General features: G+C 40.9%; 1 protein-coding gene across 1 annotated transcript; it reads right to left on the bottom strand.

Annotated features, from left to right (window-relative positions):
* Window positions 1-395: 395 nt before the first annotated feature.
* Window positions 396-27,359, bottom strand: abcc6a (ATP-binding cassette, sub-family C (CFTR/MRP), member 6a). The gene is made up of 31 exons (XM_037690276.1): window positions 27,242-27,359; window positions 23,167-23,343; window positions 22,883-23,008; window positions 18,953-19,090; window positions 14,460-14,582; window positions 13,299-13,360; window positions 13,027-13,158; window positions 11,853-12,059; window positions 10,680-10,857; window positions 10,273-10,434; window positions 10,087-10,179; window positions 9,336-9,539; window positions 7,639-7,785; window positions 7,445-7,532; window positions 6,830-6,899; window positions 6,624-6,750; window positions 6,361-6,537; window positions 6,110-6,277; window positions 5,733-5,916; window positions 5,561-5,645; window positions 5,363-5,480; window positions 4,904-5,111; window positions 4,495-4,805; window positions 3,847-4,046; window positions 3,626-3,752; window positions 3,406-3,507; window positions 3,176-3,322; window positions 2,914-3,072; window positions 2,374-2,540; window positions 2,031-2,225; window positions 396-504 (listed from the first exon to the last, which is right to left on the bottom strand). Exons 1-31 carry the CDS (start codon window positions 27,281-27,283, stop codon window positions 396-398), a joined length of 4,533 nt encoding a protein of 1,510 aa, XP_037546204.1. The 5' UTR covers window positions 27,284-27,359.
* Between the last annotated feature and the right edge of the window lie 626 nt (window positions 27,360-27,985).

Below are 27,985 nucleotides of genomic sequence, written 5' to 3'. Positions count from 1 at the left end.
ATCCTTAAAGAGAATAAAACTCATTAAGATTTGCGGTACTCTTTCAATTCAGCCTTTGGCTTAAACTTTTAAAGACAAAACTAACTTCACTGCTCTGTTTATCACTTTAAGACTCAAAAATAAACAATAGCTTTGTTTTGAATGAAGTTAACAAATGTCTTTCCTGAATTACAACAAGGTGTCTTTGTGTTTAAAAATAAAACAACAACAACAACAAATACTGAAGGGATGTGTTAGCAGCTGCTCTTGAAATTCATCGGCAATGCCCTCGCCGAGAGAGTTTTTGAGATGCCACAAAGTTTGAGATGGCCCCGTCGAAGAGCCACACACAACAAAAGGTGCCACGTCTGTACAGCAGGTCCTCAGTTCTCAGAGAAAAGGCCCGTTAAAGAGGCTTAGACCAAGCCGACTTCCAGGCACATTCGGTAAAACTGTCCCCGCTGTGAGATGAGGTTGGCCGGAGTGTCCATCTCACAAATGTGACCTCTGTCCATGACGATCACTCTGCAGAACAACAAGAGGAGACACTGATTAAATACTGCATTTATTTTTACACCTGACTCATCCAAATATTGAGGGGTACTGAGTGACCAGGACGAAACTATTAACTTTGTTTTTGTACCGTCATGAAGACCGACCCAGAAAAACAAGAAAAATCATAATCATTCTCGACACAAGGCCCAGGATGAACTTTTTCTCAGAGGCCTGCGCGCCAAGGATCGTGTGATGGGTCAGAAGTTTGAGGGCGTGTTCGTCAGGGGCGATTCTAGAATCTGAGCTTTAAGGGCTTAGCCCTCCAGTGCTGACAGTGGCTCTTGATTTGAACAACGCGGTGGCCATTGATGTCAGAAGCATTTGTAATGTAGGGGGCACACACTGGAGGTCTGGGGGTCCTCCCCCAGAAAATTTTGACTAAAGTAGATGCCATTTCCTGCATTCTGGTGTATTTTAACAAGGTGCTAAACGTTTACATTTACCTACATAAGTAAACACTTGATTCAATAACTATTTTAGAGAGCAACAAGAAGTAGCCTGACCAACAGCTCCCCTTGTGTGAATAGAGTACACTCCGCTTCTCTCTTGCATCCTAACACCACCCCCCACCCCTGGTCGACAACTGCCGACAACTGTATTGTGGTACACAATACAGATGCACTAGCTAAGATGCTAGTCAGGCCTCCTAACACCATATATTCTATATATATATACAGTACATACTAGATGCCCCGTTGATCAGGCTGGCCTGCTGCAGTGGCACATCAGAGCGTCCACCATTTTAAATGTGGCACAACTGTTGGTCATTTAATGCAAAGAAATGAACAGAACTTCATAAAGTACCATTCTACAAAGTGTTTTAAGTTAATTCCTGTCCTTCACACACAAACGGAAAACAACCAGGCACCAAAGACAACATTTGTAACTAAAAGTTACAAATGTTGACTTTGGTGCCTGGTTGTTTTCCATATATATTAATGTGTGTGAATACAATGAGCACCTTTAAGATAAAATGTTATCCCCATTATGAAATTGTAGATAATTAATGAACTGGATTTGTATAAGATGTTGCATCAGCTCCTTATTTTGATCTTAGACATATTAACCTTGAGGATAATCAATGTAGGCTCTGTTTTTCTTGTTAATAATTGTATTTTCTTTGTTTTGTATTTTGTATCAGTGGTCTGAAATAAACATTTCAAACAAACAAGCGTCATGTCCACAGCTACAGATAAGAATTGATTTTTTTTTAGAAGATTACGTTTTTGCTCATTCTTTTCATAAACTGATAAATAAATAAACAAATAAAATAAATTCCCAGCAGCACCAGAGACCAAATTTCAATTTAAATAATTATTTTGATTGTTTTAAACAGTGTATTCTACCTTTAAATAAAGGTCAAGCCCAATAAAATACAATTACTACATAAAATATCAATAATCTACCCAGTAAATTAGTGAGCTAACTGTTCCTGTTAGCTTTCTGTCATGTCGCTGAATTCTTAACAAAACGTCATAAATCCTCAGGTTCTGTACCTCGTGTAGTCCATGATCGTGTTGAGGCGATGAGCGATGGTCAGGACGGTGCAGTCCTCAAACTGCGTGCGAATGGTTGACTGAATGAGCGTGTCCGTCTCCAGGTCCACAGCGGCCGTCGCTTCGTCCAAAACCAGGATCTTGGTTTTCCTAAGCAAGGCCCTGGCTAGGCAGACCAGTTGGCGCTGACCCAAACTACACAGACAAAGTGGAGGAAGAGAGGGAGACAATCACACACTAGATTCTCTTCATCATAGTTTGAACGTGAATGACCACAAAAAAAACCAATGGCAGGCGCTTCCATCTGCGCTGCAACGTGTCTTATTGCAGCAGAACCGTGTACCTGAGGTTCTCTCCTCCCTCTGAGCATTCGTAGTTGAGTTTGTCGGGCAGATTAGAGACAAACGTTTTGAGGTGAGCGAGCTCCAGCGAACTCCAAATATCTTCATCTGTGTAAGTGTCGAAGGGGTCAAGGTTCATCCTCAGGGAGCCAGAGAACAGAACAGGGTCCTGCGGAGAGGATGGAAAAATATATTCATCATCAAATCACATCTGTAACAGAAATAAAACTGTGAATGTCGTTTTTTACATTTGATATAGTAGATCAGGGCTAGTCAACTGGTGGCCCGGGGGCCAAATCAGGCCCACAGGTGAACTCAATTCGGTCAACCAATGGGTTCATTTTTAGATAAAAACAGATTTTAAACTGTAAAACAAACATCTAATGACAATAATTGCTGGATGTCCGGACTCTGAGCTGCTGGTTTTCAGTAAATGTGGCCCCCTGAGCAGTTTAGATGAATAGCCCTGTACTAGATCATGACCACGACAAAAAGTTTATGTAATAAAAACCAGAGTTCAGGCTCTGGTGTTGCTACTGCACCTGAGGAATGATGGTGATGCGTGACCTCAGGTCGTGAAGCCCAATATCAGCAATATCCACTCCATCTACAAAGATCTTTCCCTTCGCTGCCTCCAGGATCCTGAAGATTCCGAGTGCGAGTGAGGACTTTCCAGCTCCCGTTCTTCCCACTATTCCGACCTAAGAGCGAGATTTGAATTTTTATGTGATGTAATTCTGTTTCAGTGCTGAGGAGATGCAATAGGTCCAGAAACTCTTGCTAATGCCACACAAGATGAATCACCTTCTCTTTTCTGTGAACGTGCAACGTGATGTCTTTCAGGGCGAGTTCAAGGCCTTTCCGGTACTGCAGCCCGTAGTCCTGGAACTCTATGCTGCCGCTCTGGGGCCAAGCCAGGGGCAAAGAGCTGCCCTCTGTGCTCCAGCTGGCCTGTGTGAGGCAATAAAAATGGTAAGTAAAGAAAAAGAAAAGAGCCTCTGTTTCATGGTGTGTGTGTGAAGGGGAACACTAACCTCTTTGGGAGTGTCAGCGTACTCGTTAACTCTCTCCACGGAAACAATGTTATTTTCCACATCCGTCCAGGATCGAACAATCCAGCTCAAGATTCCAGTCACCTGCAAGAGCAGAGGTTTTACCTTAGCTGCTTTTTATATAAGATTTAAGCTCCAGTGATATAGTGCTCTTTGAGTCTTAAGAGGATGTGTGTGTGTGTTTGTGTGTAGAATATCTTACCTGCAGGGAGTGGGATACAGCCAGACCAACGATGCCTGGACTCAGAGTGCTTCTCCCCATCACAGAAAGAATGGCAGCAGCCAGGACCACAACATTACCAACAAACTCCAGATTGACTGCCAGCCACCTATAGATGCAACGGGAATTTAACAAGAAGTCAGAAAACAATAGAAAGAAATAAGAAAGAAATAAAACACTTAAATAATCATGCGTCTGCTCACCGAGTGGCAACAAATCGGGGAAAGTAGGAGGTTTGGTTGAAGTCGACCCTTTTATTAGCTTGCAGGATGAAGCGAGACTGCTCTCCGAAGGCCCGGATGACGCTGGCACCCTGCACGGTCTCATTGAAGTGGGTGTAAATGGGCGAGCGGCTCACAGCTTCCAGCCTGCGCAGTTGACAGGATGTGGCGACGTAGAAGCTCTGCGGCCCACAGTGGAAAAGTAAAACACCAGCTTTAAATCAGCAAAATAAAAGGATGCACTGAAGGCTTTCCCGTAATTTAAATTGAATGTTATGTCAGCAGGATGGAAACAAAATACAAGGCAACATCAGAGGAGTTGATTTTAGACCCTGGAGTATTTCACTAACACACAGTAATGAAAGTCAGATTGCAGTGGTTCCCAACCCTGGTCCTTGAGGAACACCGTCCCGCATGTTTTACTTGTTTCCCTGCTTTGATGCACCTGATTTGACTGAATGGATGATTAACAGGTTTCTGCAGAGCTTGAAGAAGTAATTAATTCACTGAATCAGGAGTGTTGGAGCAGAAAACAACTGTAACATTCAGGATGGTGTTCCTCAGGGACCAGGGTTGGGAACCAGTGTGCTAAGCCATGTGTTTGTGGGAGGGGGGGGGGGGGGGCTGTACCTGGACAAAGGCATAGAGAAACGCGAGAGGCAGGATGATCACAGCTGCAAAGGGTGTGGCTATCAGCACAATGATGCAGACTTCCATCAGCTTAAAGAAGTAGCTCAGCATCATCTTCAACCCATCGGGGACCATGCAGTCAATGGCATCGATCTCCTTAGCAAAGCGGTTCAGGAGGTTCCCACTGGGTGTGGACTCAAAGAAGGACATTGGAGATCGGAGAACGTTGACCAGCAGATCCATGTGCAGCTGGCGGGAGGCGATGATGCCGCAAATGGAGATTGCAACGGTCGTACCGAAGATAGCAATACCTGAAGAGATGGGAGACATGAAACTGGAGTTAAATACGACCAAACCCATTCTCATTTATTTCAATCTGCGCTGGTTTATATTAAAAAAGGTCTCTGACCTTGTACAAATCCCAGCGCTCCAAATACGGCAAGCTTCAGATCTGTATCCATCTGTGTGCCGTTGACCACAGGATCATCGGCCCACATGCTGAGCCAGTAGTTGTAGGCCAGAGAGGCGCCCTGCTGGAAGGCGTACAGGAAGACGATGAGGATAATGATGGCCAAGCCGATGGTCTTGAAGTACTTCTTATACATCTCCAACCTGACCTGTGAAGGTACAACACAAAACATACGTCATATAGTTACCAGATGGTCACAGGTTTGTCCTATTGAAATTTGCTTTCGTGCAGGTATGTGTATGGGGGTTTATCAAAGATTTTACACGGACATAGGAAAAATAAAGAGCTTAAATGCATTAAAATGCTTAGCTGTGGGGGAAACTGCAAAGGTCTTTGAATGGTGCCACTGACAAATAATGATTATGATTCAAAGAGAAGCCGAAAGCCCTTTAGACTTACTCGTCCAGTGCGAGCCTTGTCAACCTCAGTCAGCTTCCCCAAGTCCTCTGGTACCTGCTCCTGGTCAGTTTCAGACACAGGCTCCATATTTTGCAAGTTGGTATTAGTGGTGTCACCCCTGGATAATAAGTGAGGGTCAGAGGTCAGTTTCATAATATAGATTCCTGAGATTCCAGAGCGCTCCTGCTGTTTACATACCCAATGAGCTGCTCTTGTGATAGGTCCCTGGAGAATGGCATGAAGTCAACCACGCTGAGTCGAGCATTGGACCTCCTGGAACCAGCTACACAGAAAAGATTTGTTAAGTGTCAAGTTATGAGTGTGCCTTCTCATGTTTATTTAAAAAAAAAACTTTTTGTCTCTGCTGCACCTCTCTGTATAGCGCTCTCTTTTCTCTCTGTGCTTGCAAAAGTGTGGATGAAGTCAGCAAAAGCAGAGTTTCTGCTGAGCAGCTCCTGGTAGGAGCCGCTCTCTGTGATTTCTCCGTCAACCAGAACGAGGATGAGGTCAGCCTGAGGCAGGAAGCTCATCCCGTGGGTCACCAGGACACGAGTCTGTTAAGAAGGTCACACGCCAGTCAGAAAAAGAAGACGTAAGCGCAATCCTTTGTTAACCTGAGCTCAAAAACTAACGTGTCAGCAAAGTGGTGGTTTCCATTTTAAGAAAACAGCGGTGCAGAGCGCAAACTTGTTAAGTGGTTTAGGGGCAAAACTGAGCAGTACTTTGCTGGTTTTTTTAGGGAATTACCTTGTCTCGAAGTACTCCTTTGGGTCCAATGACTTTGTCAAAAATGTGTTGTCCCACATGTGCATCAACAGCAGACAGCGGATCATCCAGAAGGTAAACATCAGCCTTTCTGTAGACAGCTCTGGCCAGACTCACCCTCTGCTTCTGCCCACCTGAGAGGTTAAGTCCCTGCAAGAGGAAAAATACAACATAACATTTTGAAAAATATTCTGAATCATACAAGAAACTGCTGTTTTTCTAGTAATTCATACCTTCTCTCCAATTTCTGTTGCATCTCCTGCAGGTAAGATGTCAAGGTCGGGCAGCAGGGCACAGGCCTCCAGCACACGCTGGTACCACGTTTTCATCTTCTCACAACCAAATAATACGTTGTCCTGGACGGTGGCATTCTGGATCCAGGCCTGCTGGGGTACGTATGCCACAGAGCCCTGCAAAAACACAAAGAGAAACTGTCAATATTTATCAGAACCACAAACTATAAATACATCTAGCTCACGGAACATTAACTTTGTACCTTCACTGTGACTTGGCCGCTTCTTTTCTCTGTTTCGCCGAGCATGGCGGACAACAAAGAAGACTTTCCACTGCCCACGTGCCCGACCACAGCTACAAGGGAACCTCGTGGCACTCGCACGTTGATCCTGTCAAAAATATAGTGTTTCTCTGTAAGTCTCCCTTGATTATAATGCATACGCTTTACTCCAATGTGATAATTCCAACCTTTTAAGACATGGGGGACCTTCTGCAGACCAGCTGAAAGTACCATTTTCTACGACCACATCTTCACTCTCTAAAAAAAGGCAAAATTCAGCTGAAATTAACAAAGCCTGCAATGACAACTAAAAAAAGGATGTATTTTTCCAAATTAAGAAACAAAGCTTCCCCTTAAAGTTACTCATCAGAGTGCCTTCTGGGCGTAATTACAAGCGAATTTGTCTAATCATGCAAATTACAGAGTTGTTGCTTTGTCACAAGATATCTCAGTAAGTGTTGACAGATCTTGGACAGAGAAGTACAGTGTTCGCTGCTTCTTTTTTATTTCTCTATGATTCATACGTCTGAATCCGTGCTATGATTTAAGTTTAACCGCTAAATGGGAACATCCTATAATTACCCGGTCTACCAGTAAGCATAGGACCCAGGAAGTGACAGTGCATATGATCCATACAAGGCTGTGGTAATCCACAGTTATAAACAACATCCTGTGCGCTGCTTTTATCGATCATGGCAGCCCATGATTTCAGGGAGCATGAGGACCAAATTGTGGGAATTTGCTAAATTAAACTGTGTAGGGAGGTTGTTGGTTGAAGTTAAAAATGTAAATAAAAGTTTTACCAGAGCTCAATAGGGCCTTTAAGACATTGTCCACTTTCAGTTCCTCTGAGCACAGATATTTTCCAAGACGTCTCAGTGAAACTAGAGCCTGGAACAGAGAGTGAAGACCTCAATTAATTATTCACCAGTAAAAATGTTCGTCATTAGGGAGCGTGGATGTAGAACACAGGGGGTCGTAAAGAAATATCGCCAACCTGCATCGTTGTGCTAATTGCAAATGGCAGCTGGCTGAGCGGCGTCTTCAAGATGTTGATTATTGCCATGGAAACAAACACCTTTTGTGCATCCAGGACGTTTCTGTCATCCAGCATCACGTAGACTCCAAACATGGAAAAGGCAATCTTGGGGAGGCAAAAAAAACACAAGATGTTACAATTACAGACAAGAATGATATTTCGACAAACAAAACCTTAAGAATGAAAGGTTTCTGTAATTTCATCTTGCTGTTGGTATCACACAAAAAGAGAAAAACCACTAAAAATGCTTCTGCAGTCTATTATTTCTGAATCTGACATCCTCCATCCCTCCCAGAGTACTTGTTTCTTGTCTGCAACTGACGTTGCACACTTTACACAGAGTCACATGTTGGAGTTGTGCCTTGAGTTTCTGTGCAGTTTTGAGAAAACTATCTTAAGAATACTGGATTTATTAAATTAAATTAGCAAAAAACACAGTTGTACCTCCCTCAGGATAGACCAAAATTATGTTGGCAAAACTGTGCAGTAATGAAGTGATTTTCCCAGTCCCTGAATCTGACAGTTTGTTGAAACTTTTGGTTTCTCACATCTGCAAAGCTAGATTTCAAAACATAAACATAATAATATATTTAGGCCTGTCACGATAACACATTTTACTGGGCGATTAATTGTCTCAGAAATTATCGCGATAAACGATAATATTGTTTAAAATTTGACAATAATTGGTAATTATGTCAAATTTATGAAGAAATGTTGGTTAATTTGTTGAATGTAGTACCTTTTTCTGACCAACGGATGGGAGTATAAGACTGTTTGAATCGAAGGGTGGATAGTGAGGGAGCAAGCAGCGTGTCTCTTTAAGAAAAATGGGAGGGAGCCCCCTTGATGTGACATGGGCTGTCTCTCCTTCCTGTTTTTCGGTTCCGCTCAGTGTGGTTTGAGTCAGAGTTAAGAGTCAGTTTCTTTATTTCTCATTCGCATCTCATGTGGTACATGTGGTGGAACGAAATTTTGTACACAGGGTCCCAGTTACAGCCAACAATAAAATGTAAAAGAAAAACAGTAATAAGATCTAAGATATGAACTAAGAAAAACATTAACTAAAAATACGCTAAGCACTAATAGAATAAAAACTAGCTCTTAGCATAGCTCTTTAGCATAGCATTTTTCACCAAAACTTTTAATAATAAATCAGTAAACAAGTTCTCAGCTTCTTTTTGCAGAGAAAAACAACTTTTTACATGAAGGCACGAGTTTCAACCTTGAATTTTGGAGCTTGACAAGACAGAGGTTTTTACCCCGATGCCGGCCTGTTAGCTTAGCTTGTAGCTTAGCTTCTCAGCTTAGCTGCTTTTAACGATCCAAAAATGCGATTTTGGATGGTTAAAACTGATTTTAAAGAGAAAAGAGAAAGGGAGGGGTCAGTGAAGAGCACCGGAGTTGAGCCTTTTGTCATCTGGTGTCTTCAGTAGAAAGAAATGATAAAGCCGATAAATGAAAATGAATTTGATCATTTTCATTTATTATGCGATTAATTGATTTATTGTTTATCGTGACGGGCCTACGTATATTATTGTGAGTTTTGTTGCAAACACCTGCCTATTAACACTCATATGTACTGAGACTTTGAACAAAAACTCTCATTATCATGAGTTTATTCACTGAATTAAAAGTTGTTGTTTTAACGTCCTTACCATGAAAGATGAGGAGTTAAATGATGCAATGGAGATGGAGTAAAGAATCTGAGATTTCTTCAGGGCCCTGAGCTCCTTCTCTCTGTACCCCAAAACCTGCTCCAGGAAAGCCTTCTCCCAGGCATAGAATTTCAAGATCTTTATTCCATTCAGGATCTCGTTCATCAACCTGATGCGCCCGTCCATGAACTTCATTTGAATCTCCTGTTGAGCAGACAGAGAAAGTTTTATTTTCTGTTGTTAAAAAACAATCTTCAGCTCAAACTACAGCAAATGGAAATGACCACACCAAAGGGAACCTATGTGTTCGTGAACAGTGTTTGTCTGCATTTACTATTACAGCAGCACTTTTCCAGAACATCACAGACCATGTCTAATTTGGTAAGAATTTGTTTCATCTGACATTTTAGTCATTTTTCCTACAAGGGAACAACAAAGGGGCCAAGAATGTGGTCACTACAATCAAGAAAAAAAAACTGGATTAAAACTGGCATCTAAATTTACAGAACTGTTTTGTTGTTTTTTCTCCAGAGAAATGAAAAATGATGTCTTGCCACTGCCCACCCTTTCCTGTCATTGTTTTTCCAACACATTATATGGGCCAGACATCAAAAGGACAAGAGAGAATGTAGCACCCCGGCCAAACACCCACACAGCTCTTCAGCCACTATCTAAACCAGCTGTGGCATCTCCTGGCCCGACGTGCCAGCTGTCTGAATGTAGCGGACGTGTGAGGCATTTCTGCTTTTACCTGCAGCTTGCTCCTTTTCTTTGCGATGAATCCGTTGAGCGGGAAAATGAGAATGACCGTGGCGATTCCTGCCAACGCAGAAGGGCCTAGATGCTGAAGGAAGAGAGAACGCGCCAAGAGATTGTTAACTAAATTGCGTCTGTGCATGAATGGAAGCCACTTTGAAAATATTACATTTCTACACACCTGCCAGAGGAAAAAGAGACAAAGAGCGATCTCAATCGGAGCCAGCCAGACAGCGTTGAAGTACACCACAAAATCCATGAGCTTCTGAGTGTCTGCTGAAACCAGGTTCACAATTTCGCCGACGGTGCAAGTTCTCCTGGCCGAGCTGTTTATCACCAAAGACTGGATTGACCAAAAAATAAATAAAAAAGATGGGAGACATTCCAGCTTTCAGTTTATCGTGGACAGCATAATTTTATACTTTGTAAAACGTAGACACTATCATTTATTTTAGGTAAAAGCTGGTTTTCATGCACGTTAAAATGTTTTACAGTCTGGAAGGAGAAAAGCTTTTGTTTTGCCATATAAGACATAATTTAAGCCATGTCAAGAGGTAGTGGCTAAGTGTATGTGGCACATTTACCCACCTTTCTGTAAACTAAGCCCATGACAGCTGTCTTCACCCTCATACCGACAGTGAAGCACGTGTACATGTACTGATGGTTGAAGAGGGATTGGAGGCAGGAAAGGAGGAACATTAATGTGGCGTAGAAGTAGCCCTTCCACAACGGAGCATCTCCATTCTTCATGAAGCCCAGAAGAAGACTGTAACAAATCAGAACACAAGTGATTAAATAGGTCTTATTGGTAATGTATTTTCTTCTCGACTTGGCATTGTACTATGACCCTATTTGACTGAAAAGAATGACCAAAAACTAAGCAGAGGCATTTACTCCATCAAGATAATTTACTTTCAGTTTGATATTATCTAACTCTTATTGTGAGCTTTTAACCTTGAGCTCAGCTGTGGCTTCTGACTGATTGAGCCACTCAAAGCAGTTCTGGTTGCACAACAGAGTTCAGCCTGTGGCCGGGCTGCACTCGCACTTGGCCTGTGGCTCTCTTATTGTGGTCCGACAGCATTTAGAGCCTCCTCTCACTTTTTCTGCCTGTCCTTCCTACTGGAGCACACAGTCTAGTCTGCTCGCTCACAGCTCCATGACCGTAATTAACACTTCCACTGGTCCAGAGCTGTGCATGAACAACAACATTCCAGTCTGATTGGTGGGATAGTAAGGCAGCGAAAGGCAGATTAGTCTTAACCTGGTTCCACTGTTGCCAGATTCTGGGTTTATTTCGTCTAACGGGTCATGAATTCCTGAAAAACTCCATCTATCCATTCATCCATCCATTAGATCTATCTGACTATGTTGGTAAATTTGGTCAACTCATTACAGTGCAAGAGAAAAAAATTATTTTCACTTAAGTTTCAAATTTGAATGAATTTTCATTAAAAAAACTGTTTTTTTATTTTTATTTTAACCAACTCCAGATCATTTTAAATTTAATTAAAGTTAAGAAACACCATATAAGCATTGGCGTGAAGGTATATTAAACAAACACAAGCGTCTCTTTCAACAAAAAAACATGGTGACATAAAGTCTTCTGTTCCAAACTGTTGTCAACTTTGTGGATTATTTTTCAACGACCACTGTTACTTTAAATCACATGGCGCGATAAAATATATCGAACAAAAGAATCAGATCACCTTGGTTTCATAGATAAATTTGAGTTTTAGAGCACTACTTGTTGAATTTTACCTTAACACCTGAGGGATGGCGAACATGAAGGCATCGTGGCATATGATACACAAGGTGCCGGTCAGGAAATATGGACCAAACTTGCGTGTCAGCGTCCTAAGAAGAAAAAAGCCGGAGCTTTGCTCCTTCTGCAGCTTCCTGAGGAGCTGAGCCTGGTCTGGCAGCCTGCTCCCCAGTGCCACACCCGACGCTAAGGCTTTCTCCTGTCTGCAAAGAGAGAGAAAAGAACTGTTATAGGCCAGAAATCTGTGTCAGAAATCCATCCAACTTAGCCAGTAGATTTTAGGTTTATATATAAAACAGACAGCAATAAAATTGTTCTTAGTTTTGCCATCACCGATGGACAAAAGAATTTACAAACAGCTGTGGAAAGTTTTATTTGCTACAATAATGATTAGCCTTTAAAAAAATGGTTTTTCAAAGCACTGAGTCGTGTTAACGAGGTTTGTAAAAGATTCATGGCTCTTGGTTTGACATTATATATGTCTTCAAGTGAGTTTTTGTTGCTTATTGTTTAGTTTTAATTACTTATAAAGATGAAAAATCCTGAACCTCATGGCTAAATCTGGCTCTGTCCAGATCACATCGACCAGCAATGCCTTAATGGAAAAAAAAAAAAAACTATAAGACTTAATTGATTCTATGTTTGTTAAATAATGTCAGCAGGGAGAGCAAAACAGTGAATCTGAGCTAAAAAAGAGGTCAAAATGGCTGAGCGTAAACAAAAACGACAACGTGTGCATGTTCTACATATGTTCTCCTCCACTACAGATTGATGCACGTTGTTAGAAAGATTATGCCAATAAACAAGTCATACTTCACAAAAATGGAGGTGTGTTATTTACAAAAGGAGAACATGTTATAAAGGTCAGAGATGCTTTAACTAAAACTTTGTATATTATATTGGCTTTGAGTAACTGTTTATGTGCATTTGCCAACATCTGGAAAACATGCAGTAAGTGTGATTACAGGAGGACTTTCATTTGAAACATGTCTTGTGTGGCATTTTGTATTATGCAATGATAATGTTATCCATGTTGTTGGAGCGATGCAGGTTTAAACATAAGTTAAAGTCTGTAAATATTGCAATAAGGCAAATCCAATGTGCTATGTTGTAATAGATGTATAATAATACTTAGTAACTGTCATGTTTTCTTTTATAAACAAATCTCACTTCTGGAGTTTGGCACACTCAGCTGTCCAGTTCTCTTGCAGCTCTGAGATGATCTTATAGGACGTGTCTTCCTCTCTCAGCGTCCACAGATCCTCTGCTTCGAGTGGTGAGCGGTATCCTTTCACAACAAGCCTGAGGAGGTAGCACAGGAGATGACTCACACACACCAAATCATCAACAAAACAGACTTATTATTGTAAACAAGTCAGAACTTATGCCTAAGTGACTCAGCCTGTGCCTAAAAATGAGGGGTTTTTGAAGAACCATCTTACCCAGTGAACCACCAGAAGAGAATCTTTGAGAGGAAAGAGGCATCTTTCACAGGACAGGGGTTCTGCAACAGATTAAAGACCAGAGTCAGAGTTGTTTTTGCAGCCGAATGCTCACCACTAAAAGGTTTTTCAGAAATGTACAGCCTCACTGAGGCCACTAGCTGATGGTTGAATGGTGTGCATGTGAGGGGTGTGTTTCGGAACATAAATGCCTGTAAACAAACTGGTACATTCAGGTGGTCCACTGTGGGGAGCAGAGGACTTGAACTCCCACAGAAAAGAATGAAAAGGGTTGAGTGTTAGCGCAGGGCGAAGATGACGTTTAGTGGTCTAGTGCAGACAGAGCGGAAATGTGTCATCACAAACGGTCCGACTAGACTGACACAAGCACACACATGCGATTTTAGCTTTAATGCACACTTCTTGGCATCTCTTCCACCCTGCCACCCCCATACCAGTCTGTTTGCTCTCTTCGGTATAGCACATTTGCTTCTGGTCTCATCACTTCCTTTCCTTCTATGTGTAACTTTAACCAAAGTACTGGGAAAAGAGGAGGAGGAGGAGGAGGTGGAGGAAAAAGACGAGGACACACCACTGGGTGTGTCCACCACGCCAGACTGTGGCTTCTGCACCCTCAAGGCTCCTCATCACCAGCCAAGGGGACTTTTCCACCTCCTTCGACAGTTTATCACCGGGGAAATATTACGTCACGTGTCGTTTTGATCGATGAGGAGCTCATTTTCATTCACCTGTCAGCTGCCCGGTGTCAACTTGAAAAAGGGTTTTGCCAAGCTCATGTTTGACAGTGTAGTGAGATTTGTATAAATGGTTTTCCTGTTGTGTAGTCAAAAAAGACTCTACTCAGCAGTTGTAATGTTATCTCACAAAGTGAGTTGTTACAAAGGTATGCAGGGGCTTAGGCTCAAACACACACACTCCTGGCACAGGAAGCCAAAGTTGTAAGGTATAAGAGGAATGAAGGCGGAGGCGAATCGCATCATTTCCTCCAAAAGGCAAAAAAGTGTTGACAACAAAAATCAAAACCCACAAAAGTGTCTCTTTGGCTTTTTTTTTTTTTTTTTGGTTTTGTCTTTGTTTCTTTTGTGTTGAATCGTCATAGATAGTTTTTGAAAGAAGTGGAAAACATTCCCTCTTGCCTACCTTTTCCAAGATGGGTTTTCCCAGCGGTGACTGGTCAGCAAAGCAGCACAGGAAGAGCTGGGCCAGTTGGATCGAGAAATAGGAGAAGAAGGCGAGGTATCGAACAATGTCAGACATGACGCCCTGTGGAGTGAAACACAGATTACAAAGACTGCTATACGTCTCGTTTATGGTACTTATTAAAAAAATATTCTTGCTTTAAATCTTTAGGGATGAGAGGGATTTTCTTTGAGGCTGTGTGCATTTTAATCCTCCAAATAAAACAATTCAACAAAACTGTTCACAAACAACTTGTGCTGCTGACTTCTTGCCTTAAGCTGTTATATTCATACCCATCTGCTCACAACAGACTCATGTTCGGGCTGCTGTTTAATACACCGCATTATATTCATATTATTTAATACACCGTATTATATTCATATTATATTCAGGTCTCTCTTGTAAATGAGTCCCCGTGGCTCAATGGGATTAACCTGTATAAATAAATATTGAATGAATATTGCATCATGAAGGACCCCACTCACCCAGCACACACACTTTTTGCCCCGCTCCCCTCAGGCAGGAGGTTGCGGAGCATTAAGTGTAGAACCACTAGACTGAGGAACAGCTTCTACCCTGAAGCTGTTAGACTCACAAATCTCTAACCAGAAAAATCACCATAATGCCACATTAATTGGAGATTTGACACTTTATCCGTGCTGCTGATTATCCATGCTGCTGATTTCTTGCCTTTAAGCTGCTGTATTCATACCCATCTGCTCACAACCCTGTGTACACAATTTTGTTTCACCTCATGTACCACATGTGATGCAAATGACAATAAAGAACCTTGAACCTCGTGTTAGACTGACAAAAATAATATAATTGCCTAAATTTAGGTCTGCTAAACTCAACACAGGTCAGCCAACCTGTACAGCCAAAACAAATATACTGAGCAAACATTTACCCGAGATAGATTTTGAATTTACAAGAAAACAAAAAGTTTTCAAAAGTTTTGAAATGTGCTTTGGGTGTTTCATATTTTTAAGAATATATATAAATAAATAAGGAATATCCTGTAGCAAGCTGTTTTATTATTTGTAATGTGGCTTTTTGTGCAGGTTAATAAATGCATCAACTTCCTCTTATGGCGCTTCCCCTGAAGAGGGTTTTTATACCAACACCACAGGCACAATAAAGATTAATTTGGACTTGTAAGCTAAATTTAGATAAAAACCCAGAGGCTTTTACTTTATGTAAATTAGGTAATAGTTAAAACTGCCTCTCAGTCACGCAAAAAGCCCAAATCTGTAAATAGGGAGATTGTAGCTTCACAAACCAACATCCTTACTTTCAATAAAGAGAGCAGCTGCAATATTAACCAGTCAGAGACGTTTGCGTAAAACTAAGACCTCCAAGTTATTCTTGACATACAGAAATTGTGGTTTCTGGCAGCGGCCATTGTTTACGTTGGTTTGACGCTGCCGCCACAACTGGCCTGTTGTGCAGCAGTATGTGTACGCATCAAAGTGGCAGCCATGGTAAACAGTAAAACGTTTTTCTCTGAAAAGTGTGGTGCTGTGCCCAGAAAGCAGATACGAAGGGGCCAAATGGATCTGGCCACACAGTGACAAACAAAGTCAGAATGGTCCGAGAGTGGGTGAGAAAAATGTAGGTCAAGCGGCTAAGAATGGCCACGGGGCCACAAACATGAACTCTGTCAACTTGAGTTGTCCAGGCTGTTTATATGGGATAGGCACTTTCTTTCTAAATGTCTGAAAAATCTGATAAAATAAGCAGGGAAGAAGAAATTAAAGACAACTGTTGAGTTGTGCTTCATTATGTCTATTCTTTAAATGATCGTATATCACAAAAAAAAAAGTTTCTTACCACAGCAAAATTATTACTGCTTTTAATGTTACTTGCCAATATCTATGAATACATAAAGCTTTACAATGCATAGATCAATTATAGTCATATTTTTTAACTTTATATTAAAAATTACACATTATGTTAGCTGGAACAAGAACAGTCATTGAAAAGAAAATGCTGAGTTGTACATTTGAGAATCTAATTTTGTAATGTGGATGTTAGTTTATGCTGTAGTTTGAAATGTATCTTTAATATTGCAGCCTAATGTCATCTGACTTTGTTTTCACTCATTAAGGACACAAATGGAACAAATGCAGCTCTCTGGACTTTAAATCAAATGTATAGTTTAGAAAACCAGGATGATATAATGTCAAAAAACATGAATGTGTAAAAAATAGTCCTTTTAAATGACTACAAAACATGCCAAGATAACTTTTTAAATAAAAACACATATAATTTGAATTTAAATTGATGCAAGCCTTTGGCTTTCTTAGCTGGAAAAGGTTGTACAAATTGCCATTAATTAATTGCTGCTTGTTTGTATTTTATTCTTGTTTATTGTTGGCAGCACGGCAGCTCAGTGGTTAGCACTGTTGCCTCACAGCAAGAAGGTGCTGGGTTCAATCCCTGGTTGGACCTGGGGTCTTTCTGTGTGGAGTTTGCATGTTCTTCTCGTGCTTGCGTGGGTGTACTCCGGTTTCCTCCCACAGACCAAAAACATGCATGTTAAGCTGCCTTCAGGCCCAGGCCTCCCTTGCAAAAGAGATCTGTGATCTCAATGGGATTTTCCTGGTTAAATAAAGGCCAATAAATAAATAAATATTGTAAAAAATGAAACTGGACATTTTGGGAATTAATTGAACTGACTTAATGTGAATCACAATAAACACAATTGTTTGATATTATATTTTAACAACTGTCTGCTGATATTTGTGGGAAAAGTCAGGACAGCTGTTGTGCAAGCTAAGTTAACTTCATGCTGCTTTTTACGAATCACAAATATTACTGTAGTATTCATTTACCACTCTTTGACAGAGATGCAAATCAGTGTAGCATTTGACTCATTCTGTCAACACCAGTGTAGCAGTTTGTTCTTGATAAGAAGCCAGTAATCTTTATTTATTTAGCATTAAGGTGCAAAAAGAATCCTCCTAACATCATTAAATGAAATATTTGTAGCTGTTAACATCATCTTCAATCTAATATTGGCTGCACATACGGCAAGTCTTCAGCTAACTATTTGATATCCCTAATTAAAGAGTAATTGTTAGTTTCTGAGGTAAAGATATAGTTGTAAAAATCTGAGACCTAGAAATACTATCTGAAGGTAAAACATATGGGAGTTGTGTTTCCTATATGGGCACGTGTAGTTTTATGAAATGCTCCTAAACTGTTTTGCATTATGTGTGGATGCATAGATTTTCATTTAGCTGTGTTTACAGCAGTGTAGGCTCATAAACACAGCGCTGACGTTTCTCTGGTCTGACCCTGGGCTGCCATGTCTCACCAACATTTAACGCAGGGCCATCATTACTCTTCCCCCAAGCAGTGTGGGAATGTCACACTGAGAACGATAAAACAGAAATATGGTTGTGTGTGTGGTTTTTTTTTTAGAAATGCAAATGCGACTACTGCCCCACGACTGTGTGCGCTAACCTACTCGGAGAACAATGATTGCAATGTCTAACGGGAGACACAGGAAGAAAAGAAAAACTTAAACACACACAGGCTTGACCAGAATTGGCAGTGTCATCCTCCAGCACATTGTGTTAACTTTGGGTCACCTTGGTTAAAACTGAGGGGTGAAATAAAACTGTGTGCTGACACAGGGTGTATCTCAAGCTGTGCTGCTGGAGTCTCATGTCTAGACTATGGGTGGGACTAGACCTGATCAGATATTTCTGCGCAGTGTTTTGACATCGGTGGTTCACTGAGTTCAAACCAAACATCAACAGGTTCACTTTTGTGTCCTCGTTTCTTATGCTATAAATGCACAATTTATCCTTGTGTAAATGCATTCAATCCAATTCTATTTATTTATGTAGAACCAATTCACAATAAAGATCATCTCATGGTGCTACACAGAAGAAATCAACAGGTAGGGGTGTTGAACTCAGTTACCAAAAGGAGCCAAAATTCATTAACTCGAGTCAGATACCCAATATCTTTTCTTGGTTGTAGGTTCATCAACAAGATTTTGATCCGTCTCAATTGACGTTCTGTTGCTCTTTCCACATCAGAATCAATAATGATAGAACGATCCAGCTGTCTTTCTGGCTTCAACATTAGCCAGCAGGCAAGAGAAGTCTACACTAAATGATGCATTTATCAGTTGTTTTAAAGAATAAATTAGAAGATATACATATTACATTTAAATTATCATCTTGGGGGACTAGATTTGGCCCTTGGCCCTTGAGTTTGATATATGTTACCTGTTCAGTAGAGTTATAAACCCAGTTATGTTCAATGCATTAAAACCTATCATTAACAATAAATTAAAGAAAAACTTTTTTTTTTGTTTCAATCACTTGTCTTCAGAATACAAGACTGGCATCAATTAGTGCTGTAACAATAATATTTGCTTTATAGGATGTGGTGTAGGTTTTGTTTTTTTGAATCAGACATTAGGCTGCGTCACGTACCTCATCTATGGCGAGCTGGATCTTCGCTCTGAGAGGCACGAGCGAACAAACAACAGACAAGACCCAGAACAAGAAAAGGAAAACGGAGGAGCGACAGCCTCTTATTCTTTCCAACTGGATGATGCACAAGACCAGGATCTACAAAAACACAAGGAGACAAGATGCAATTTAAGTACGGTAAGTCAACAATTAGAAGAGAAAGAAAAATTATAAATAAAAAAATTGGAACTAGGATGATTTGATGACAAATATTCCATTAGGGCAGGAACATCCAGTTTTTGGTCCTCTTTTGAGCCTAAACAAATCTCCTTTAGCTTCATATTTTTATGACAAAGAGATTTCTGAGGGGAGAAGAAATTAGACAGATTCACTCCAAGTTGGCGTTTTGCTCTACTCCACTTTAAATAATAATAATAATAAATACTCCTCTCTTCTATTAGGCGTCTATTAGGCTTCTATCGGGCAGCTGTGACTGAGTGGTTAGAGCAGTCGCCCTCCAACGGGAGAGTTGGGGGTTCGATTCCACCAGCAGTCACATGCCGAAGTGTCCCTGGGCAAGACACTGAACCCTTCATTTCCTCCGATGTGTGTCCCATCAGTGTATGAATGTGATCTAAAAGCACTGATTATTCTTTGTAGAGTGCTGTATGAATATGTATTATCTGATGGTGTTACAATAAATGTTACTGCATCATTTTCCTTTACTCTTACTGATCTTGTGTATGTGATATCAGTTTTGAAAACGTGTTTGGGCCTTTGGGAATCCCCTTGCTACAGACAAAAATGTGATTTGGCAGGCTCTTGTCTTAAAAAAAAACAACAACACGTGTATGGTATGCCACAAGCCTTACACACATCACTTAATGATACTGTATCTTTTCTTAAAAAAAAAAAATCTCCACCACGTTTTCTCAAAAATAAACCAGAATCAATTTTTAGAAACGTGCGTGCATCTGTCCTCGGGGGAGGCATGCATCTTTTGCAAACCATAATCGGTCCCCCCGCTGCGTGGTTAGCCGAGTGAGATGTCACTTTGTCACACTGGCTCGTCAAGAAGTGCAGAAAAGTGGGTTTAAGTTTTAAAAAGCGTCACACACACTGGCAACTCAGGAGTGGTGTCCAGTTATAAACCAGTTCCCGGTCATTTTGTGTCTTTTGTACCAACTCGTTTTTGATAGTGACAAAAAAAAACATCAGAAGAGCAGCATTTGGTGTTATAGTGACTACGTTACTCTTTTTTTTAACTTCCTCTCCCTGAAAATTTGATCCTGCTCATATCTAAAGTCATACCTATGAGGAATTTAGAGCGTCCAGTCAGCCTAACGTGAATGCCTTACAGGAAGTTAGAGCCATGGGCACACAGTTAATGTGAGGGGTGTGAAAACAAAGAACACAAACTCAAGACATGTGTGCAATTAAAGAATGAAAGTGACCTGTTAAGAAATATTGTGGTTAACAAAGTATCTTTTGTAGTTTTATTCTTTTATTTTACTGGTCTTGTGCAATGAATTGTACTTTGATCCATCATGCTGGTGAAACTAGAGTGAAATACCTACCGTAAATTGATCATTAGTGAGCTATCTTTACTGGCTTATCAGTTTAGTACCATTACTCAAGATTTGCACAGCAATCTGAACTTTTAGGGATTTAAAAACGATGAGTTCTGCAGCTCCTTAGTGCTAAATATAAAATGTTTTATACTCCGACTTTGGCTCGTGATTAAGAGAGCTGGTGATCTTAAAGAGAACTGATGAGACTTGCTTATTACGGCAAACATTGTCTCATTTGTTTGTATAAGGCAATGGGAGGGCTAAATTCATGACTGAGGCTTGAATCAAACCCCAGCCTTATAATTAGATGGGTAGTGCACCGTTCTGGGGAACGTTACGTCATGGTTTTACTGAATATAGCATATTTCATCTGTAGTAATTCACTCGTGGTCTGTCAGTATTGGCAAAAAATTAAAAAACTTCCCTTTCTTATGCTTGAGTTTAAGGGCAACAAACCAAATCAATCAGATCAACAGGAAGCCATGATCCACGCCTTCATCCAGGAAGTCCTGTGGCTAAGATATAAAAACAAGCCTAGCAAGTTAATTAGAAGATTAGTTAGACGCTCCTAACGTGACTTAGCAGATGTCTGTTGTTCTGGCCTCCTGCTGGGACAAATTATATCCCTAAAAATAAACAACCTTTTTTAAGATGCATCTTGAAATACAAGAGATGTCTCAGTGTATCTTTATCCAAACACGTGCTGGTATTTACTCAGGCGTCTGAAAAGACCACAGGTGGGTAAATCTGTCTGGCTTTTAGGAGAATGAGACGGAGCAGGACCTGTGTACGGCAGCAGAAAGAGAAAGCTTTGTACGTAAAGCTGTCGGCTTTAAGAGGCTAAGTGCATCGCAAGCATTCCCATCACAGCTCAGCTTGTAGTATTGCATTTTAATCCTTTTCCTGCAAAAGGATAAACAATGTTTTTTTACCTTCTAATGCCACCCAAGTTTAACTCCACTCCTCCCCTAATTTGCCTACTCATACAAGTTAAGTATAACTTAAAATCTACTGAAAATGAGTAGGATTGATGTTTTGAAAAAAAATTAAAATAAATTATGGCCATTTCCATCAACAAGCTTCACTAAAACATTTCTCTGATTGTACAGCAGCTCCTTTTTTCTATAAATATTGTTGTGTATCCCAGCCTACGCACCACCCTGTGATCCGGGTCATGGAGTCCATTGTGGTTTAATTCAAGAGGTGAGGAGGATGAAGATAAACAACGTCTGTTGAGAGTAAAGAGCTCACAGAGAATGAGCAAAGCCGCACAAACCATGTGTTGATTTAGACCTGAACATTTGAACTGTCTTCGGTTTTTGCATGAAAGAATTATGGGTATTAATTAGAACAGGGTTAAAAAATGGAATCAGTGTTGGATATATTTGCAGGAAATCTGGATGATTGCATTTTCTACACTTCTGACGAGGCAGTGAAACATTAAATACAGTTTTGATCAAAACAACGACGTTGGAACCTCCTGTCCCAACTGTACACCTGTAACCTATAAAAAGACAGAATCTCTCTGTGTAATTAAGGTTAACTTAAACTACAATTGTATATCATCAACTTTGTACTGGTTTCAGTTGTTTGTTCTGTAAGAAAAAAATAACAAAATTGGTGGGAAGCCAAACGAACTTGTCTTGGAATAAAACATGTAAAGCAGCAAAGACAAGTATGGTAGATCACAAACTTTATTCTGAAAAAATGCTATGAGAAACTCAGTACTATGTATTTTATATATTATATACGTTGTACACCACTAGCCTAAAATGTGTATGTGAATATTGCAAGAGTAATTTTTCCTGTAGAATACTTTACTGATTCACTATACAGTTTTTCTGTGACACATGGCGCGTCACTGGCAAGGCACCTGTGATATTTTCAGTTCATTAAAAGTTGCACATACATACTAAACATTGACAATGCATCAAAAAGTAACTGAAGTCAACACGTGTGTACTGTGCACCATGGTGAGTGATTGTCAAATGCATGCTCTGTTTACAGAGCACTGCTATATTTACATTGCCAGTGACCATATAAACCCACCATTAGTTATGCATCTTTGCACCTGAGTGTCTTGCCAACATACTATAGGTACGCTTTATATTTCAGGTTTTCGTACAGTGACATAAACCAAAAGAATACAGCATGAAGTATTCATAAAAGGTTACTCAAAGCGCACAGTAAGGTTGTGAAATGTGTATTTTAAGCTGTAAATAAGGCACATTCTGATAGAGCAACTTTTCTGTACTGTAATAATCGCAAAAAAATGTTCAATAACCCTTTAAACCAATTAATGCATAATGCAGTCTAACTTTTAAGTGATTTGAACCTAATTTGACAGATGCAAATGTGTGAAAAAGAGCCACGGGTTTACCACAGTCATGCTGCGTATGATGGGGCTCAGTAGGAAGACCATGTGCTGCTGAATCTCTTGACTTCTCTCCAGCAGGATGTAGAAGAATTCAACAAAGCCAAACGAGGCCAGAAGGAAACCCAACACCTAAAAAAACAGGAAAGTATTAGCAAGACAAAAAACTCTGAGAAGTCAGTTACATTTGCCAATAATTTTTTTTAAGGTTTTGGAAATAAAACATTTAATATGAAGTTAGTTTTTTTTTTTTAATTCTACTGTGCAAAAAAAGAAAAGAAAAGTCTCACCATTTTGGCAGTGCAGAGGCAGGACATTTGAATCCGTCCATGGTCATGGCAGTAGAGGTGAAGACAGTAGAATGGGACCAGCAACCATAAATAAACACAGGGGACCCACACCAGCACTGTGTTCTGGAAACACTGGGTTAGGTCAGGGTTGGCTGTGTACCACGTGCGGTTCCAGTCCTGTAACAATCAAAATTAAAAAAGGTCAAAAGTTTAGACGATGTTAAAGAGTCAAACTTTGAGATTACTTTGATATTTAACAAACTCTCAAGGCAAGAGGCAAAGTTTGGAGAATCCAGACTAGGTGCAGGTCCTACATTTCAAGTCAGTCAAGAGAGAAACTGCAAAAAGTGACCCAAAAATGTGTGTGTGTCCAGTCCTGACAAAGGCTGAGCTGGAAGAAGACCTTCTTTTAACAAAAGCTGAGTCAGTCTTGGGACTTTTCTGACCACATCTCTGACAAATGCCCTAATAAAAGTAGGGAAATGTGGATGCCAACACATTAAACTGTTAGGTCAAGGACTGCACTCCCAACAAAGCTGCTATAAAAGAAAAACGAGGAATTTGGGACAAAAAGGTTTTAGGTTATGCAACTAAAGCAAAGCTAGGAAATGTTGTCTGCTGAAAACAATATAGGGACATAATTGGTTTGTTGTTCTCTTGCTTCCCTTCTTTATCACCTCACTTGCCTAATGAGGGGCAGGGTGTCTGGCTGTGCTTACGAGACTGCCCTGCGGAGTCACCACAGGAAGTGGTATAAAGCTTCTAGCCTGGCAGAGGAGTCTGGTCCTGCTGGTAGACTCCCAACTAGGATAAAGTAGAGTGACCACAATTGGTGGCAGCTGCAAGATCATTATGCAACAGTGATCCTCCCACAGTTATACGAGTGTAACCGCAGCAGGTGAGTCAAGCTTCGTGCAGTTTGATGCTACAGCTCGTTGTTTGAACGTTTACCATCAGTTGGTAATGTATCATGTCTTTGGAACCAAAAAGGACTGATTCATAACCTCACTACAGAGACCGCAATTTAAATACATTGAAAAGTACCAAACGCAGGAAAGCCTTCTTGGATCTTCAAACCTTGGCTGGTTAGGGTTATGTAACAGGCTAATCATTTTGCATGTAGACTCAGATCCGTTCAGGCGATAAATCTCTGCGGAGGCAACGAGTGGGAGGCTACTTTCACAGTTCCCTCTGACTCCTGTGGTCAATGGCAGGCAGATGTTCAGAGCACTTTCATGAATAGGTCCAAACTGTCAAAGCCCCTCTAAGCACTTTCTTCTGCATTTTGCTCAGTTCTCACCCTGTTTCTCACCTTTTGCTGAAGTGGTTGTTGTAAATTTGTGCATGCTAACATCTACAAGGTGTCTATTTTTACTGGACCAACACAGTGATGTGAAAGTAGAGAGTTGAGAATTGTTTTCTCTGCGCCACTGTAAAGTCCAAAAGTGCTGTTCAGTCACATTTGGGGTAGTTTAGTTACTGTTGAACTAAAAACCTATTTGACGACCTTTTCCATGGGCTTGACTCGGCCCTATTTGGGTCAACTCGCTATGTGTTCAGAGTCTTTCCACTGGGTGATCCACCTGCTTCAGCTGAGTTCTTAGGACCTACTCAGCTGATGTTCCAAGCAAGCCAAATTAACCTGAAGCTTTGACTTCAGCAGAATGTAGGTCACTGATTGGCTAGAAAGCAATGGCAATCATGAGACACGAGAATCATCATTTTGAAAGTCTTACAACTACGGCATTTTTTTTGTTAGTTTCTTTTTAAACCAAATATATATCTATTAAAATTGCAACATGTAAACCAACACGGTGCTAATTTGAAGAGGTGAGGACTTTTCATGCTTGTTGACAACAGAATTCAGCTAGAGCTAGACCAAAAAGACTTGAGTTGAAAGAAAGGTGGCATTTTTGGAAACTGTAACAGAGGACAATGAGTGTTTATTTATTTATTATTTTAGTGTGACTTTATTTCAACTATTTACCCAGTGGAGGTAAGGTTGAAAATTTTGAAAGTAATGCCGTTGGTGAGCAGCCTTGCTCTAACGATCATGCCCACCGGCAACAATCAAATTGAAAACGACCTAGGCTGTGTAGAACGGAGTAGAGACTAAGTGAGTCATGGTGAGACTGGACGATGGATAAATCGCAAAACAGTAATGACAATGGGCTACAGTGTTCCATCATCCATCCGTCCATCCATCATCCATCCATCCAATTCATCCAGCCACCCATCCATCATGGATCCAAGGATGGGTCCATCATCCATCCTTCCATCAAGTTCATCCATCCATCCAATTCATCCATCCATCCATCATCCATCCATCCATCCATCCATCCATCCATCCATGGATCCATCATCCATCCATCCATCCATCCATCCATCCCTTCATCCATCAGGTGGGATACACACTGGACAGGTCACAAATCCATCACAGGGATGGCTACAATGTTTTGTAGATGAAATTGTGTAAACTACTTTTCTTTATGGTATGTTTGATGCTACGTATTTCATCCATCCATCCATTTTCTTTACCCGCTTCTTCCATTTTGGGTCATGGGGGTCGCCGGTGCCCATGTCCAGCAATCACTGTGCGAGGGGCGGGGTACACCCTGGACGGGTCGCAAGTCCATCACAGGGACATATAGAGACAAACGAGACAAACAACCATTCACTCTCTCACTCACACCTAGGGACAATATTTAGAGTTAACAATCAGCCTAACATGCATGTTTTTGGTCTGTGGGAGGAAACCGGAGTACCCGGCGAAAACCCACGCTTGCACGGAGAGAACATGCAAACTCCACCCAGAAAGGCCCCTGGACTGGGGTTTGAACCAAGGACCTGCTCGCTGAGAGGCAGCAGCTCTACCAGTTGTGCCACCGTGCTGCCCGCTACGTATTTCAATATCTTAATAAACATTTATATACTGTAGGGTATTTTACTTTGCTAACTGCTAACAAATGTAGTTTTTATGCAAGACAGGTGTTTCATAATTAACTAATCACAAAGTCAGGCTTGACATTTCTTGCCCTTTTCTTTTAAAGGTTTTTCCACATTATTTTCGGTTTATGAAAGTCTTGCATGCAAGTTCAACATCAAAAAAATACAATAAAACACACCGAATGGTGTTTATCCTCTTAGGTTTTGTTTATCTGAAAGTACTCTAATGTGAAATAACTAGTACTTTTCCCCAAACTACCTGAGGCTGTAACCAGAAACTCGGTGTGATACTATTTCAAAAGTATGTTAAAGGTTGATGCAGCTAATAGCTCAAAGTACAGTGCAGCCAACATGGGACAAAAAACATCTGTTACAACATCCAGTTTGCTGCAACAGATGTAATGAGGAACACACTGTTTTTTTAGGTTTTATTAGAAACATTTGTTGAACATGACAACATGTAGTTCACTTTTACTTTCTCGAAACAATTAATGGCCATTGTTTTAAAGTTTTGCAGAAGCAAAAACAAGCGCATTAGCTGTAATGAGATCCAGAAACAAAAACGAAAGAGGGAGTGAGGAGTGGGGCGAAGACATGTGCTAGGAACAAGTGCATTCGATTCCAGCTGGATCGTGGCCATTTTTCTATTTTTGAGCTAGGATCTAGAATTTCGAGGTTTGCTAACATGCTAAACTAAAAAGCCTTTCTAAACTCAGCAGGTCACTCAGTTTGATGCAGTTCCCTTTACTCAGCATCTCAGACGAGCGACTCACAGAGCAGAGTGATGGGTAAACATACCTCTGAGATGCATTAAATGCAAACAGTCCATTTCTCACAGGTACAGAATGTAGTCTGAGGTCATTGTATGCTATTGGGGTTTTCTTGCTGCATAAATGTGTTGCCAGATTTTATCATGTTTTTAAGTTTTTTGCTAGAATTGTTTAGTATTGTGTGCAGCCTTACTAATGAGCATAGCCAATGGCAAAGAACAGCTTAATAATGTGGATAATGCCTACTACTACTAAATAAAATGCACTTTAAAGAGAAAATATATTCATAAGAACTAACCTTTTAAACCACCACAGGTGTATTGTTTGCATAAAAGGTCAGTGAACACATCATAACTCACCCACAGAGGGTCCAGGCCACTGAGTCTGCAAAAGGCATCCATCCACTCTCTTGCTCCTTCCTCCCTGCTGCGGTGCTTGTTAAGGTCGATCAGCCCTCCTCCTCCCCCTCACACAGGGTCGCACACACACTCTGCACCAACACCAGTGTCTGAAATAGGGGGTGAAAGAGTAAACTCTTATTGCTCTCTCTCGCTCTGTCTTTCTCTAATGTTAGGACTTTTGAGCAGCTTCTTCTTATCTGACCCTCGGAGATTTTAGGTGTGTGTTTATATATGCACTGACTTTTCCCTCTCTTTTAATAAAACATATTTTCTGAGTGAAGTTCTGCTGCTTCCTGACTACCTCTCTCTCTGAACTGCTGCTGTCCTCAGGTTGTGTCTTTCTGACTCCCTGTCCGTTTGCCTGCCGTTTATGAGTGTGTCTCCCTGCTGGGTGGGTGGAAATATTTCTCTCTCTCCTTCACTCACTCACACCCCTCTTCTCTCCCACATTTGCTGGATTTCGATCAAAACACCACGGCTACTTCCCTCCATGGGATGACAGTCCCACACCCAGACACGCTCCTCCCATTTTCCCTCACCTCCTTTCTTGCTCCTTCTTTTGCCCACTTTCCCCACATCCCCAACAGCCAGTCGTCTGGCCACAAAGTGTCTGGTTGAACATAGAAATACTTTTAAAACTGAGGCTAGACTCACTTCAGTAAACACTGCTTTTAAGAGGTACTCATTAAACGCATCCAAGAT

This window comes from Nematolebias whitei, chromosome 16 (assembly GCF_014905685.2).
Source record: "Nematolebias whitei isolate Nwh7 chromosome 16, NemWhi1, whole genome shotgun sequence".
Classification (NCBI taxonomy): Eukaryota; Metazoa; Chordata; class Actinopteri; order Cyprinodontiformes; family Rivulidae; genus Nematolebias; species Nematolebias whitei.
This window is presented reverse-complemented; position numbering and strand designations above follow the sequence as displayed.